The sequence below is a fragment of the Perna viridis genome, chromosome 7 (genome assembly GCF_037379345.1).
Source record: "Perna viridis isolate PV_CMFRI_1.1 ecotype Kerala chromosome 7, ASM3737934v1, whole genome shotgun sequence".
NCBI lineage: Eukaryota > Metazoa > Mollusca > Bivalvia > Mytilida > Mytilidae > Perna > Perna viridis.
The window spans coordinates 37033865-37047473 of NC_142451.1; the positions used below are offsets into that span (position 1 = coordinate 37033865).

At 38.2% G+C, this 13609-nt stretch overlaps 2 protein-coding genes across 2 annotated transcripts; both read left to right on the forward strand.

Annotated features, from left to right (window-relative positions):
* Positions 1-5724: 5724 nt before the first annotated feature.
* LOC148612531 (uncharacterized) lies at positions 5725-6376 on the forward strand. Its single transcript, XM_088595385.1, has 2 exons — positions 5725-5953; positions 6177-6376. The coding sequence occupies exons 1-2, from the start codon at positions 5827-5829 to the stop codon at positions 6374-6376; spliced, it is 327 nt and encodes a 108-aa protein (XP_088451511.1). The 5' UTR covers positions 5725-5826.
* A 2094-nt stretch (positions 6377-8470) lies between these two features.
* LOC148612532 (uncharacterized) lies at positions 8471-12905 on the forward strand. Its single transcript, XM_088595386.1, has 2 exons — positions 8471-8686; positions 11928-12905. The coding sequence occupies exons 1-2, from the start codon at positions 8471-8473 to the stop codon at positions 12096-12098; spliced, it is 387 nt and encodes a 128-aa protein (XP_088451512.1). The 3' UTR covers positions 12099-12905.
* Positions 12906-13609: the final 704 nt, after the last annotated feature.

Genomic DNA, 13609 nt, shown 5'->3' on the forward strand with positions numbered 1-13609 from the left:
TTTAACTGATTCAGTCCATATTTAACTTATAATGATTGTCAAAAGGACTGAGACAGACTGATAAAATTGGTACAGTCTTTTGTAGTAAATGTTTAAAATAATTTTGACTGAGTAAATCACTTTTCAACTGTCTAAACTTATTTTGCGTACAGTATTACTAAATAGTAAACTTCCGAGAACCTCTCGCAAAATACATGCACATGCATGTAGATCATAGTCAGATTCATGTGGAAGAAGTCCGTCAAATCCCACCATAGAAAATATGGAAATTCTCTTTAAATCCCTGACCGCTCCCCTCCACCCTCCGTATTTTAGATCCACCATTGTACTCACGTTAAAGGTAAACTTCGTTATAGTAGCATTAATTTAATATTGCTTTATTATACCAGCGATCCCCTCAAATGTACCGTAATTCGGACATCTTTTAAAAATGGCAATATATGTATATTTAGAAAAATACAACCCAACCAAAACCATTGTCAGTTTACATTGAACACCTCTGATCGACAACCAGTTTAAATGACCTACTGGCGTTAGTCTTTTCTGGTTTCCACAGTTTCAAATCAAACTCCGTGCAAGCTAAGTCAAATAATGAACCAAATTATATAACTTAAGATATGTACAATCTGTTCTACAAATCGCATCTATTTCTTAGAAATACACATATAGCTTCAATGTTACGTATCGTCTCGTACACAATGAATCCTGTAAAACACAGTTCTATCATCACAAGTATTATTTTTAATGCATGTATATGTTTTGCTCGTTTGTTTGTTTTGTTTGCTTGTTTTTTTTCGTTTAGGGAGAAAACCTAAACGAAAAATTCGTGCTACGAATAACAATCTTACTGTACATTCACGTCAGTGTGATACGAAGAAATGTTCCATTTTCATAAATTCAGAAATGCACGTGAAGATAGCGAATACCAAAGGGTAGTATCGGTTGAAAAAAAAACTTTGATATAATAGAAAAATTAGAGCAGAATTGAGCAACAATACTCTGAACCCCCTTTTTTTCAAAAGTTTTTGATCGGAATCACCCATTTTCACATGAATATAGTTTGGTATCTGCCCTATACATGAAATATTGAAACACAACTAGAAATATTCATAATGTTCTGTATCATTAATCTGTTTTATATCGTACGATTTCTATATTTTCTGCCTCATTAAACACACCGACATGTGGAAATATAATACATGTAGATGTATATCTAAGTTTATGCCGATATATTGGTATAATACCACAGTGATTGATCCAGACCTTGGTCAGCTGGAGGAGCTGACCAAATGTCAGCTTTTTTAGGAACTTGTTTATATATACAATAATAAAAAGGGGTGAATAATGCAGATTAGTTGGCCTTAATGCAAGGCGGAGCAATGCAAATGATTTGGGGCGGGGTAAATTTGTTAATGAAGAGCTGCGCTTTAAGCGCACGATACGTCCATTGCCCTTTTAACTTGTCCTTATGCTTTTAATGAATTTATATGATCAACTAGAAATACTGTGAGCCCTGTCAAATACCCCCCCCCCCCAAAAAAAAAAAAGTAAATAAAAATTACTCAAAAAATTTTGCACTATCAAGGCTACCTCAAGTTTAACTAAGTTTGTTGTCTTGATTTTCACCCATAAATTTCTATCTTGTTCAAAACTCACTTTTCTGACAAGGTTACCAAGTACCGTTTACATTTATTAGTCGATCATCATAACAAATGGTCCGTTTTCAACGATTTTTCAAGGAATATATTTCCTTGGCCGTTTCTGCGTTTTTTTTTAGTACAAAAAATCTTTACACGGAAACGAAAAATCTTAAATTTATAAAAATCCAAAGGGAGCTTACGTCAATAGATATGAACAATTCACCAAAGTTTCATAAAAGTTAGTGAAAGTGTTTTTGTGTTATTGTCCAAAAACTAGAAAATCCCTCTTTTTTTAAGTATTACTAAAAAATTATAACACGGAAACGAAAAGTCTGAAATGATAAAAATCGAAAGGGAGATTACGTCGATAGATATGAATGATTCACCAAAGTTTCATAAAAGTGCCTGTCGTCGACCTTTTTTAAAAATCAAAAAGTCAAGTAGAACCACAAGTCTTGAGTCTCGCAAGGCAAACCTCCAACAAATTACTGAAATCAAAAGGCTTTATTTTCCAACTTACATAATGTTCTAGGCAATTGTCATGTTCTTTTATATTGTATCATTGAAGATAATGTTATATTACGTATGAGTAGCATTATAATTCAGTTTGTAGTCATTTATTCACCTACACTTGTATTAATAATCTTTTACCTGAAAATTGGACATTTATCTGTTGATAAGATACATGTACACGTATCGAAAAACGTTCTTCAGTAGTCGTAAACATTTTAGGGGGTGGGGTGACATATATTTCACAAGATATACACACACACACTGGGTGTTAATTGGTTTCGCTTATATTTGTGAGATAAAACGAATTAAGTTATACGACACTTGTAATTTAATCTTATGGTGATAATTATTATTTTTAAGATACACAGGGTGGGGGTCTTTAGCCCCCTAGCTTCCCCGGTAATTAAGCCACTGCATCACTGGTACTGTTTCAACCCGGGGGGGGGGGGGCATCCAGACACGTTTACATAAATTCATTTTAGTGTTGTTTAAAGCATATATTTGTATATTTGTACAAACTTTAATACTTGATATTTTTTTTAAATTGAAAAACACAATACTTTTCTTAAGTTGCAACTTAATTCACAGCCACTTTCATGAGTGTCGCCTTTAAAATGAGTGTATTTACCAATTCTAACAAGCAACTTGTATATGTAAGACTTTTTTCTTCCTGAAATCCAAGTCCTCCTTTGGTGGTATGGTACCTGGTCGTATTATTTCATTAAGATCTACGCGTCACGATAAGTAACCTGACTCTCTGTACATCAAATGTCTTCTTTTTACCTTTATTTAATCTAAATTTGAGAAGAAATATATGACGATTTATAGCTAAATAATATTTCAAAATCGAGTATATGACATCACATCACATGAAACTTTTTTCATATATACCTCATTACCAAAACAATCTATAATATTTGGAACTTGGAATCACCTTGTCGGTTGGTCCATCCGTCAGTATGAATTTCATCACAAACATCTAGCCCTCTCCTGGACAGATTAATTTAAAGTTTTGTAATTTTGTAGTTTTAACATCCGGCTTAATTGGACTCCCATTTTAACTTACGGAATGATACAGACTTTTTTGTCACAAGAACTCAGGTCCCACTTGATGGGTTAATTTAAAATCATAATATGCGGCATAATATTCGTGGGGCACATGTTGCTAGCAATTTTCGCTATTGTGCGTGTGGAGGTAGTTTCTCATAGCACAACAACGGGTGTAACTTTAAATTAGTGTATCTAGTCTCTTAACAGAGAAATCGAAGATTTAAACAAATACCTACTCATTAGAATATTCCGCAATTAAACCTACTGGACATTTTTATCAGTGTTGTATAAGCGTACAAGTAACACTCGGGTATACCTTATAAGAATAACCAACTGGGATGAGGTCTTAAGAGTAGTCCTGAAAACCCGGGAATTATATAAGAGCCACATTTTTTTCTTATGCGGTAGCGTCCGTATGTATAAATGAAACGACAAAACTTTAAATTAAAAATTCATGATTGTAATGAGCTATTCATTCAATACACTGCAGGGTATCATATTGAACGAACGGCAAGTTTTTCTACCTGTAGGTCGTGCAGGTAATAAATCAAGGTTACCGCCTCAGGTGTCAAGATTACGTTATCGGGTACTTCTTTGATCTTTATCTGTGCACCTGGACTCAAAGAACTATGGATTCGACCGACCGTAGACTGTCCCGGCCTTAAATTGCAAATCTGAAACACGGATTAATCGAAAATGAAATAAAGATACTAACGCTCACGTTAGATGAAAAACATTCACATATAGTGCGAATCTGTTATTTCATTCTGTCATTTAAAATTTTGTGACTTACAAGGTTTTTTTGTAAATTACTGCTTGATATAGTCTTCTAATGTACGATCTATGTGTATTACATTGAAGTGGTTCGATTTCGATATTTTTAGCGGAATATGTTTTGCAAATCAGTCTATGCCGAGATTCGCCATTATTTGCACAAACTTTTTAATTGATCATCGGCCAAACGTGATTACATTGTATTTGTTATGAAGTACAAATGTTATAGTACGAGCGCATACATAACTGTTGGAGTTTGCAATCATTTTTGCATATAAATTAGATCACATAGAGCAAAAATGCAGAGAATATTAAGATTGAACATATTAAAGTTCTATAAGTTATTCCCCGATGAAGACTGTGTATTTCCCCCATTTATTATAAATGTCTAATAGTCGTGGAAATAATGTATACTTCACAGGGAAGACATTTCATCTTACGCTTTTAAAAGAGCATACATGTATCGTGGAACCGTACATAAAAGACTAAAATTTAGTATATAGTATAAGTCTTATATTATAATCTTATAAATTGTAAATACTGCATGCATTCACATACTCTCATTCCGGCGTACCGTTCATTAACGGTAAAAAAAAATAATGAGTTACCAGGGTGTCTTCTGACTATTCCAACATTTTGAAAATATATATTCTGGATATTCCTACATGCAGAGAACAATGGATGTTGTTTTAATAGGTTTTGTTACTTTAGTAATTATTGCCTAATTAATTTTACAGGTCAAATTGGGATTCAACATTGGATTTAAACATTTTATTACCAAATTATAAAGTGTTTTAGAGAAATGTGGAGCTATTTTTGCCAAATTTACAACTTTTTTCATGGTAATATATAAATGAAAGATGAAAGATAGACTTAAAATGTTGAAATATAGGAATAAAGACAGAGACGGAAAATTAAATTCAGTTAATTAATATCAAAAGAAGTTTTTTTTTTAATATATATACATTTAAAACAAATTCTGAAAATATTTATATACATTAATGTGTAAGCAATAAATGAGATTGATTCAATTATATTCAAATACAAGGTTTGGAAATTATTGATACATGTTTATGAAACTTCTTATAATATTAATTAATTCATAATCAATTATAAATGATAAAAGTGATTAAAACATGACATGTTGAGTTTCAGTTGGTCCAAGCTCACCAGTTGGTGAGATTTGTTCATTTTTAGTAGTACAAGTCATGTATTTCTTATAAATATGCTGATTTCTGTGATTGAAGTCATTCTCAGTTTACCATGACAAATACACAGTTAGATTTTACCTTTACTACCAACAGACTCGGGAACCAGCACCTGATACACATAAAGACTAGACGTGGTGACAGAATTTACTGGCAGTGTTCTACTCGTGACTGCCGTGCCACCATCAACACTCTCAACAGCATACATACCAAGATAGCCGGTAACCACAACCACCAGCCAGACCCAACCAAACTCAGAGTTGACACAATACTCCAAACTATGAAAGACAGAGGTAGAGACGAACTCACACAAATACCCACCATCTATGAGGAAGAGTTAGTAAAACTTCGCAACAGAGAATGGAGTGACGACACTCAATATCTAGTTCAACAGATACCCACCTTCCAGTCGTGTAAAGACCAGTTCTACAACCAGCGACACAAGACACTACCCGCAGTACGTACTTGACTAGCAGACCTACAACAACAAGGAGAATGGACAGAGACTACTACGGGACAGCAATTCCTACTCGCCGACGACAACACCAACGGACGCATACTACTCTTCAGTGCTCGACAGAACCTTACCTATCTATGGTGATGGCACTACTCTTTTTTACGGGCTCTACACTTTCCATGCCATGGTTGACGGTGTAATTGACTTACTACTAGACGCTTGCCAGAACTTCAACATCAGATTCCAACCAAACACACTCTTTCTTGACTACGAAGCAGCCATCAGAAATGCAGCAACCCAAGTTTCCCCAGGTATGATAATATTTCTCGTTTGTTTTATCTTTATAGAATGTTTCAGAATTCATAAAAACTAATGTATCGGAGAGCACTGAAGCAAAAACAAATTAATCATTAATATAGATGATTTGAATTTTTCAATATGATTATTAATAATTTTGTTTTAATTAATGTAAATTATTATGACTTTAAATTTAACTAGCAATAAACTTTAATGTATTTTTTTTGTCTATTTTAGGAATCAACATCAAAGGCTGCCTCTTTCAGTATACCCAATGCATCTGGAGGAACGCACAGAAACATGGTTTGCAGGTACCCTATAAGAACAACGACGACATCCGTACCCTAGTAAGACGTGCTGCTGTACTGCCGTTATTGACACCCGACACAGTTGAAGACGTTTGGTTCCATGCACTAGAGAACAACGACAGTGCATGAATATTATGTACTTATAAAGTGTGTATTATCAATGACTCATTGTTGTCATGAATATTGAATATTTAATAAAACTATGAAAAAATTTTTATTTGTTATAAAAGAAAACTTTAAATGGCACCAAACACTTGCAAGTCTAAAATTCATAAGAAGTTTCACATGAAACCTTTACAGATCCAAAATAAAATTTCATACATACAGCAAAAATGGGACAGGTAATTCCAACACATTTAGAATTCCAATTAAAGTTTTGATTTTTACAATATACACAAACTTAATCCCTTGTTTATACAACCGTTCTGGCTATTCCTACACGGATTTTATAATTTTTACCTATAAATTTTAGGATGTTGGAATAGCCAGAATAAACCGTTACCAATTACTTAATAATTAAGTGCGGCCTGTAATCATGTAATATGAAATAATGCTATTTAAAAGAGTAATCAAGGGAACCAAGGTTATAGCGGTAATCAAAAGAATGTAATCCAGGGGGAGATGATGAATTGAGCGACATTTTGCATTTTTTTAATTTGAGCGACATGATCTTTTCAGCGACAAAACACATATAAATTGAGCGACTTTTTATTTTTTAAATTCAGCGACATTTACCATTTTTAGTAATCATGATCATATTATAATACTTTTATTGAACATACCTTACTCTATAAACAGCTTGTCTTATCAGGCCAACATCTTCTGGGACTAAACTAGCGTTCTCTGTTTTCCCAACTTCATGTACTATTAGCTTGTGTGGCCGTTCTGTTATGCTGTCTTCAGCTTTTCTCTTGCAAGCTTGTCTGATGTTGTGTCTGTGTATCTTTCTTTCTTCTTCCTTTTCATGGTTATGCTCATTACGTCCATCCAATATCATCAAATCCGTTAAATCTGTCTTGCATCGGGCTTTGCATTTGGCTTTTATACATCTCCAAAGATGTGTGGCACTATATGATTTGTCAAGCCTATACTTAAATCCATCAACAACTATACATTCTTTCCCTCGATTCGTTGTGTACTTCTCAATCTCCATTTTAAATGTATTTCACTAATATATTTTTGTCTTTATTTATTGTCGTTTAATCTGTTTAGTGATATTCAGAAGGGAAAAAGTACTGGTCGATTCACTGAAGTTGAACTAATACATTCGAGAAAGGGCTAGTTTTGACCAGTGCGAACTGGTGGACCGTTTATGTGAATTTTATGTACATCTGTATTTAATCAATTAAAAAATATGTCGCTGAATTTATATGCCGTTTTTATATTTTGTATTGATTTGATGTCGCTCAAATGATATACGCAATTACTCAAAAAGCGTCGCTCAAAAGATAGTCGCTGAAAAGACAATGTCGCTCAATTTATACGCACCCAATCCAGGGACAAAGACCAGACATGGAAAACAGACATACACAACAAAGAACATAGAGTAACTGAAACCATACATACAAAGTAATAAAAGTAAAATGAGCAACTCGGAAAGGAAAACTATGATAAGTTGAATAAATCAGTTTTCATGGAGCAGATGGATACACCGTAACGATCCACGAGTTCATGATGACGGCCATAGAAAAGTGACTTACTCTGTCAAATTGTAACTTCGACAGTTGATACAAAAGATTGTACCAACTTTATTAGTCAAAATCAGTCCTTTTGTCAGTCATTATCAGTCATATATATACTTTATCAGTTATAATATGACTGACTATGGTACGGACAGTAGTTTTTTTGTACAGTAGTGTAGGCAAGTGTCTGCAGGGAGGGCTAGAGCCCAACAAGGCAGCCCTAGAGAAACGATAGGGAGGACCCTTCTGGGGACCCCACCACTAGGGGACCAAAACTCGTAAAGTCCTGCCCGTTCTTACAGCCCTTTACCGCAAAGAGGGGTGCGGGTGACTCGTTCTCCAAACCATGGACTAGCTAGCACATCCACATCTAGTCCAGCCCATAGTGAGCAAAGCCCAGAACGTTCTCCTAGCCCCATGCCTAGAAATTTCCGATCATCAAGCCCAGGTGGCTATACATTATTATCACATGACACTAATTGGGACAAGAAGCTATCCCATGGGGACGCGCATAATGTAACCTCAACTCCAGAAAAAGGCTATGAATCTGATGTCTGATGAGTTGGATAAGGAAGTAGGGCAGTGCTTCTTCGGGGCGTCAGTCAATAGGGACGACTCGTCTAGTAGTGATGACACCATACGCCTGAATGCAGAGGGGATAACAATTGGTAGTGCTGAGTTGAAAAATTGGTCGAAATGGGGAGAAGATCAGGAGCACAAAAGTGACACTCCCCCTCCTCAGATCTGGGAGGAGTTGGTGAGTCAAAAAGGGGAATAGGATGAAGGAATAAGGGATCATGGGGCAGTAGATACTGAAACGGTAGGGGATAGGATAAAATCACCCAGTGAGGCAAGTGGGATGACAGAGGGAAGGAATCAGTGGGATTCTATTGACCTTGATTAAAGTTCGGAAACTGGGACCCATGAAGTAGATAGAGAAATTGAGACTGTTGCAGTCCGAAATGTGTTGGAAGGGAAATGTTAAGAATCTCAGTTACGGTCCAGGGCCAGGGGGGTGACAGCGGTAGTAGGTACTACCGCAGAAGTCACCCTCATTTCTGATGATGTGTTCAAGTCCCTAAACATCACGCCATTCATTAAGCGGAAGGTAGTTATAAACACTGCAGGCAGAGATATGCAGATGAATGGGTTTATAGCAAGGCCTGTGGAAATTGGGATTGGTAGGCAAGCATTTGAAGTTGATGTTCATGTAGCCCCAATAAGCGATGAGATGTTGTTGGGAATTGATTTCTTGAAACAGAAGGGGGTGGACCTGCAGTTGGCCAAGGGTACATTTTCAGTTAGGGGTGAGTCAGTCCCAATGAGCAGTGGGCCAGTCTCAGAATGCCCCCAAGTAGCAAGGGTGGCTCTAGAGACACGAGTGAAAATACCCCCAAACTGAAGGGTACCCTATGCGAAACTTTGAATCGGGATTATTTCCTAGGGCAAGCACAGTCAAAGAGATTTTGATCCCACGTATACTGAATAGAGCGGGCTCAGAGCCCATTGTGTGTCTCATCAATGTGTCAGACTGGTTCATTGAGCTAGAAAAGGGATTGAACTGGCTCATGCGGCGCCTTTATCAAGATTATTCCAAAATAGCCACCCCTCTTCAAGACCTAACAGGTAAACGACCCTATGAGTGGGGTCCAAAACAGTAAGAAGCCTTTGAAACCTTAAGGCAGTCTTTATTGTCAGCACCCGTTCTACCTATCCCAAATACTGCGGATCAGTTCATCCTAGATACTGATGCCTCTGACAGGGCAGTGGGGGCTGATCTTTTGCAGGTCCAGGGGGATCAGGTGTGAGCAGTGTCTTTCGCCAGTTTTACTCTGACTCCAGAACTGTTTACAACAGAAGTACTGTACAACTCGCAAAGAGATGCTTGCCATTGTGCGGTTTACACGCCTCTTTCTTCACTATTTATTTGGGTTCATTTATAGTACGGACAGACCACCACGCCTTGGCTTGGCTAAGTTCAAGGAGCCACAGGGGCAGCAGACAAGGTGGATGGAGGAACTTAGTCAATACGACATGGAGATACAGCATAGAGCAGGGTCCAAGCATGCCAATGCAGATGCCCTGTCGAGAATGACCTCCCCACTCCCATGTCCAGAGTTCATACCAGAGGCCCCCCCCTTGCCAGTTTGCCATGCGGTGTGTGTAACTACTGCCAAGGCTCACCAATTGGACGAGGTTTGCCGAAGAAGTTGACAATGTTGTACTCCTTGGGAGAAATAGGCCTGACAATGAGGCATTTGGGTCTCGAATGTTATTCAAGTGAAGTTGTCGGTGGTACAATCCGGACAAGACTGGTCCCTGGTGTCCCACCAAGGGGGGAACCAGCCGTAAAGGTAACCAATGTTGTAACAGGAGAGGGGGTGCCACAGAGGCAGTAATTGAAGCCGACGGGGAGCAAGTACCACATGAAAGGGTAGTAGAATATCAAGGTGGTAACTCCTACCTGTAGTGGGTACTGGCATGGCTGAAAGATGGCACCCAATCTTCTGAAGCAGAATTGTTTGGGGCAGGCCCGGCAGCCAAATATAATTGGATAAACAGGGAGGCCTTTGAGCTTCAGAGGGATGGGGTCTTAGTAAAGAAGACGATTGGGGACAAACCCACACTGTTAGTGGTACCAACTAAATTAAGGGGTAATAGAACTAAACCATGACATCCCTACGGCCAGGCACCAAGGGGAAGCACGAACCCTAAGTCCGATCAAGGTATTACTAGCGGGAATAAAAGGTGACATTGTGACATTCATTTTGGGTTGTACTCATTGTAAACAAACCTAGAAAGCAAATAGGCATGCCAAGTATCCCCTCACTTTACACCATGCACGGGCACCCATGGAAAGAGTACATCTTGACTTCATAGGCCCTCTGCCTAGGTCTAAAAGTGGTAATGAAAACATCCTAATGATGGTGGATCAATTCACCAAATGGGTAGAATGTATTCCCCTCCCATCTCAGAATGCAGAATTAACGGCAAAAGCCGCCATCAATAATTTCTTCTCACGTTTCAGTCTCCCCTCCAAATCCATACGGATCTGGGAGAAATTTCGAGAGGCAATTCTTCAAAGAGATCTGTGAACTGTTGCATATCCATAAGACCCGCACTACGTTCTATAGGCCTAGTAGCAATGGTCAGGTTGAAAGGTGCAACCGAACCCTTATGGGAGCAATTAGGTGTTTTGTGGGAAGGAATCAGAAAAACTGGGATATGTACATCCCCCAATTGCCGGCAGCGTTAAGGGCCTCTGTTAACCGTACCACAGGCTTTATCCGTAACAAAATGATGTTAGGGAGGGAGGTTGATCATCCAGCAGAACTAATGTTTAGGCCACCGGGAAATGAGGAGTCCATTAAAGAAGGAAATTATGTCCAGGAGCTAGCGGCAGCAATGCTTCAAGCTCATGAGATTGCTAGGGAGAACTTGAAGGTATCTCAATTGCGCAATAAGCGAGACTATGGCTTGAAAGTAGTGTCCCACCAATACACCCCTGGGGACTTAGTTTATCAATTAGATACCGTCACTGTCAAGGGGAAGTGTAGGAAGCTCAGTCCGTCTTGGAAGGGTCCAGGGGTAGTTACAAGAAGGATAACCCCCTACTTGTATGAAGTCAAATTCAAGAAAACAGTGCTCACGGCACATCACGACCGGTTGAAACTTTGTAGGGATAGGGATGTGACCACATGGGTGACTAAACTACAGAAGCAAGTGCGGGAGAGGGATCATCCAGAAACAGAAGTCTCAGGTGCACTAGGACTAGAATCACCTGATGATGGGCAGGTCACAGATCAACACTATTGCATCTGCAATAAACCTGATGATGGGAAATTTATGATACAATGCGATAGTTGTGCTAGTTGTGATAGTTGGGATATCTGCTGAAGAAGCGGAAGAAGCTGAACATTGGGAACAATATTTATGTCCACAGTGCTCAACCAGGGGTGGAGTCAACCCACAGGTAAGGTGTGTTAACTGTCTTTTAGATCATGTCAGAAGAGGGGAGTCCGGGAACCTCACGGAGGTCTTGGCAGTCGTCACTTCTCCAATGGCCGCTTGTGCCAGGGCAATCCAGTAAGTGGACAAAGGAGGGAACGAGAGAAGCAGGTTTCGGGGAAGGGGCAAAGAGAACCAGCCAGAGGAGGTACCCAAAGTGAAGGGGGTCCACAGATGTTCAAGTAACACAACACTTTACTCTCCACTCTGGGAGTTGCCAGAACAATAGATATATTAAATTTAAGTTTAACCCCGGATGCTCAGAAAAAAGCAAAAGAGAATAACTAATAACAGTTCATAGAGAAGGGCATACTGGGGGTGAGCTGAACAAAAATTTAAAATTTTAGTAGAATCAAGTAATTGTTCCCAGAAAGGGAAATAAATCCAATAATCCAATGACTTCCTATTAGGTAGTCCCAAGAAGGGATAGCAGCCATCTTAGATTATTATCTTGTGTGGTCCCAAGTAGGGTAAGTAAATATATTGTTCTGGCAACTCCCAGAGTGGAGAGTGAAGTGTTGTGTTACTTGAACATCTGTACGTTTAGTTTTTATAAGGGGGAAAGTGGTCAAATATTAAATAGTGGAAGGGGGTGGATTTTAAAAATTATAAGGACATTTGTTTAGCCTCTGCAAGGCTGGAGAGGTTGCGGGGAACCAGGGGTGTTCACCAGTTGGGGGCCCTGGGGCCACAACTCTCCCTCCGTAAATATGGGATATGGAAATTTTTTATTAGCCCAAGGGGAACACAGGATGTAAAAGGGGGCGCTTTAATAAAACGGGGTGTGTAGTGGTCCGGGGTATATGTCGCCCCAATAGGATGCAGCTTTGGGGAATCCCCGACACTGTTCCCGCCAAAAACCAGCCAGCCGGAACGAGGCAGACGATTTCCAGATTCCAGCCAAGACAGACGCAATATCGCATACTGAAGACCAATTTGATAGAAGCCAGATGTACACCACATAATAATAAGTAGTCGTAAGCACTATTTACAAATTAATAAATAAACAGTCTAATAATTTTTTGCGACCATATAACAAATTGTTTATTGATATGGTTTGGTCACGTGGTTCACCGAATTATGTGTGAAACTTGAAAACCTAGACAAGTATAAAGGATGCTTACATTAACTTTTTAACTTCGTTGAATACTGTGTAGATGAAGAGTTGCACCCTTGGGATTGAAGGATACAAAAGTAGAACGGTCAGTGCTTTATAAATCGTTACAATGAGAAACGATTATATTGGAATCTTCAATTCTCATTAAGCGTCGTACATATTTTTGCGGTGTTAATTTTCCGGATTTAGTAAATTTAGCATAATTTTATTAGTGATTATTTAATTTTGTTTATAATTCATGAAAATGAAGGTAATGACACAAATATCTAACTGATGAAATCTGGGCAGTATTAAAAAAAAGTCTAAAAGGAAAGTCCGTATAAAAAATGGCAATATCAGAACAAAAACCGAAAATTTGGAAAACCACCGCAATGGTCCTGATTTGATTCCGGCAATTTAAAATGAATGGTGTGTAAAACCTGATTTCATATATCGCGATTAACCTCCCGCTTCAATTACAGTCCATTATAGCCAGTATATTTCAATACATATTGAAAAAAAAAATCGATATTAATCAATATCAAAACACCACTATCATGTGTAATACTAAAAGGA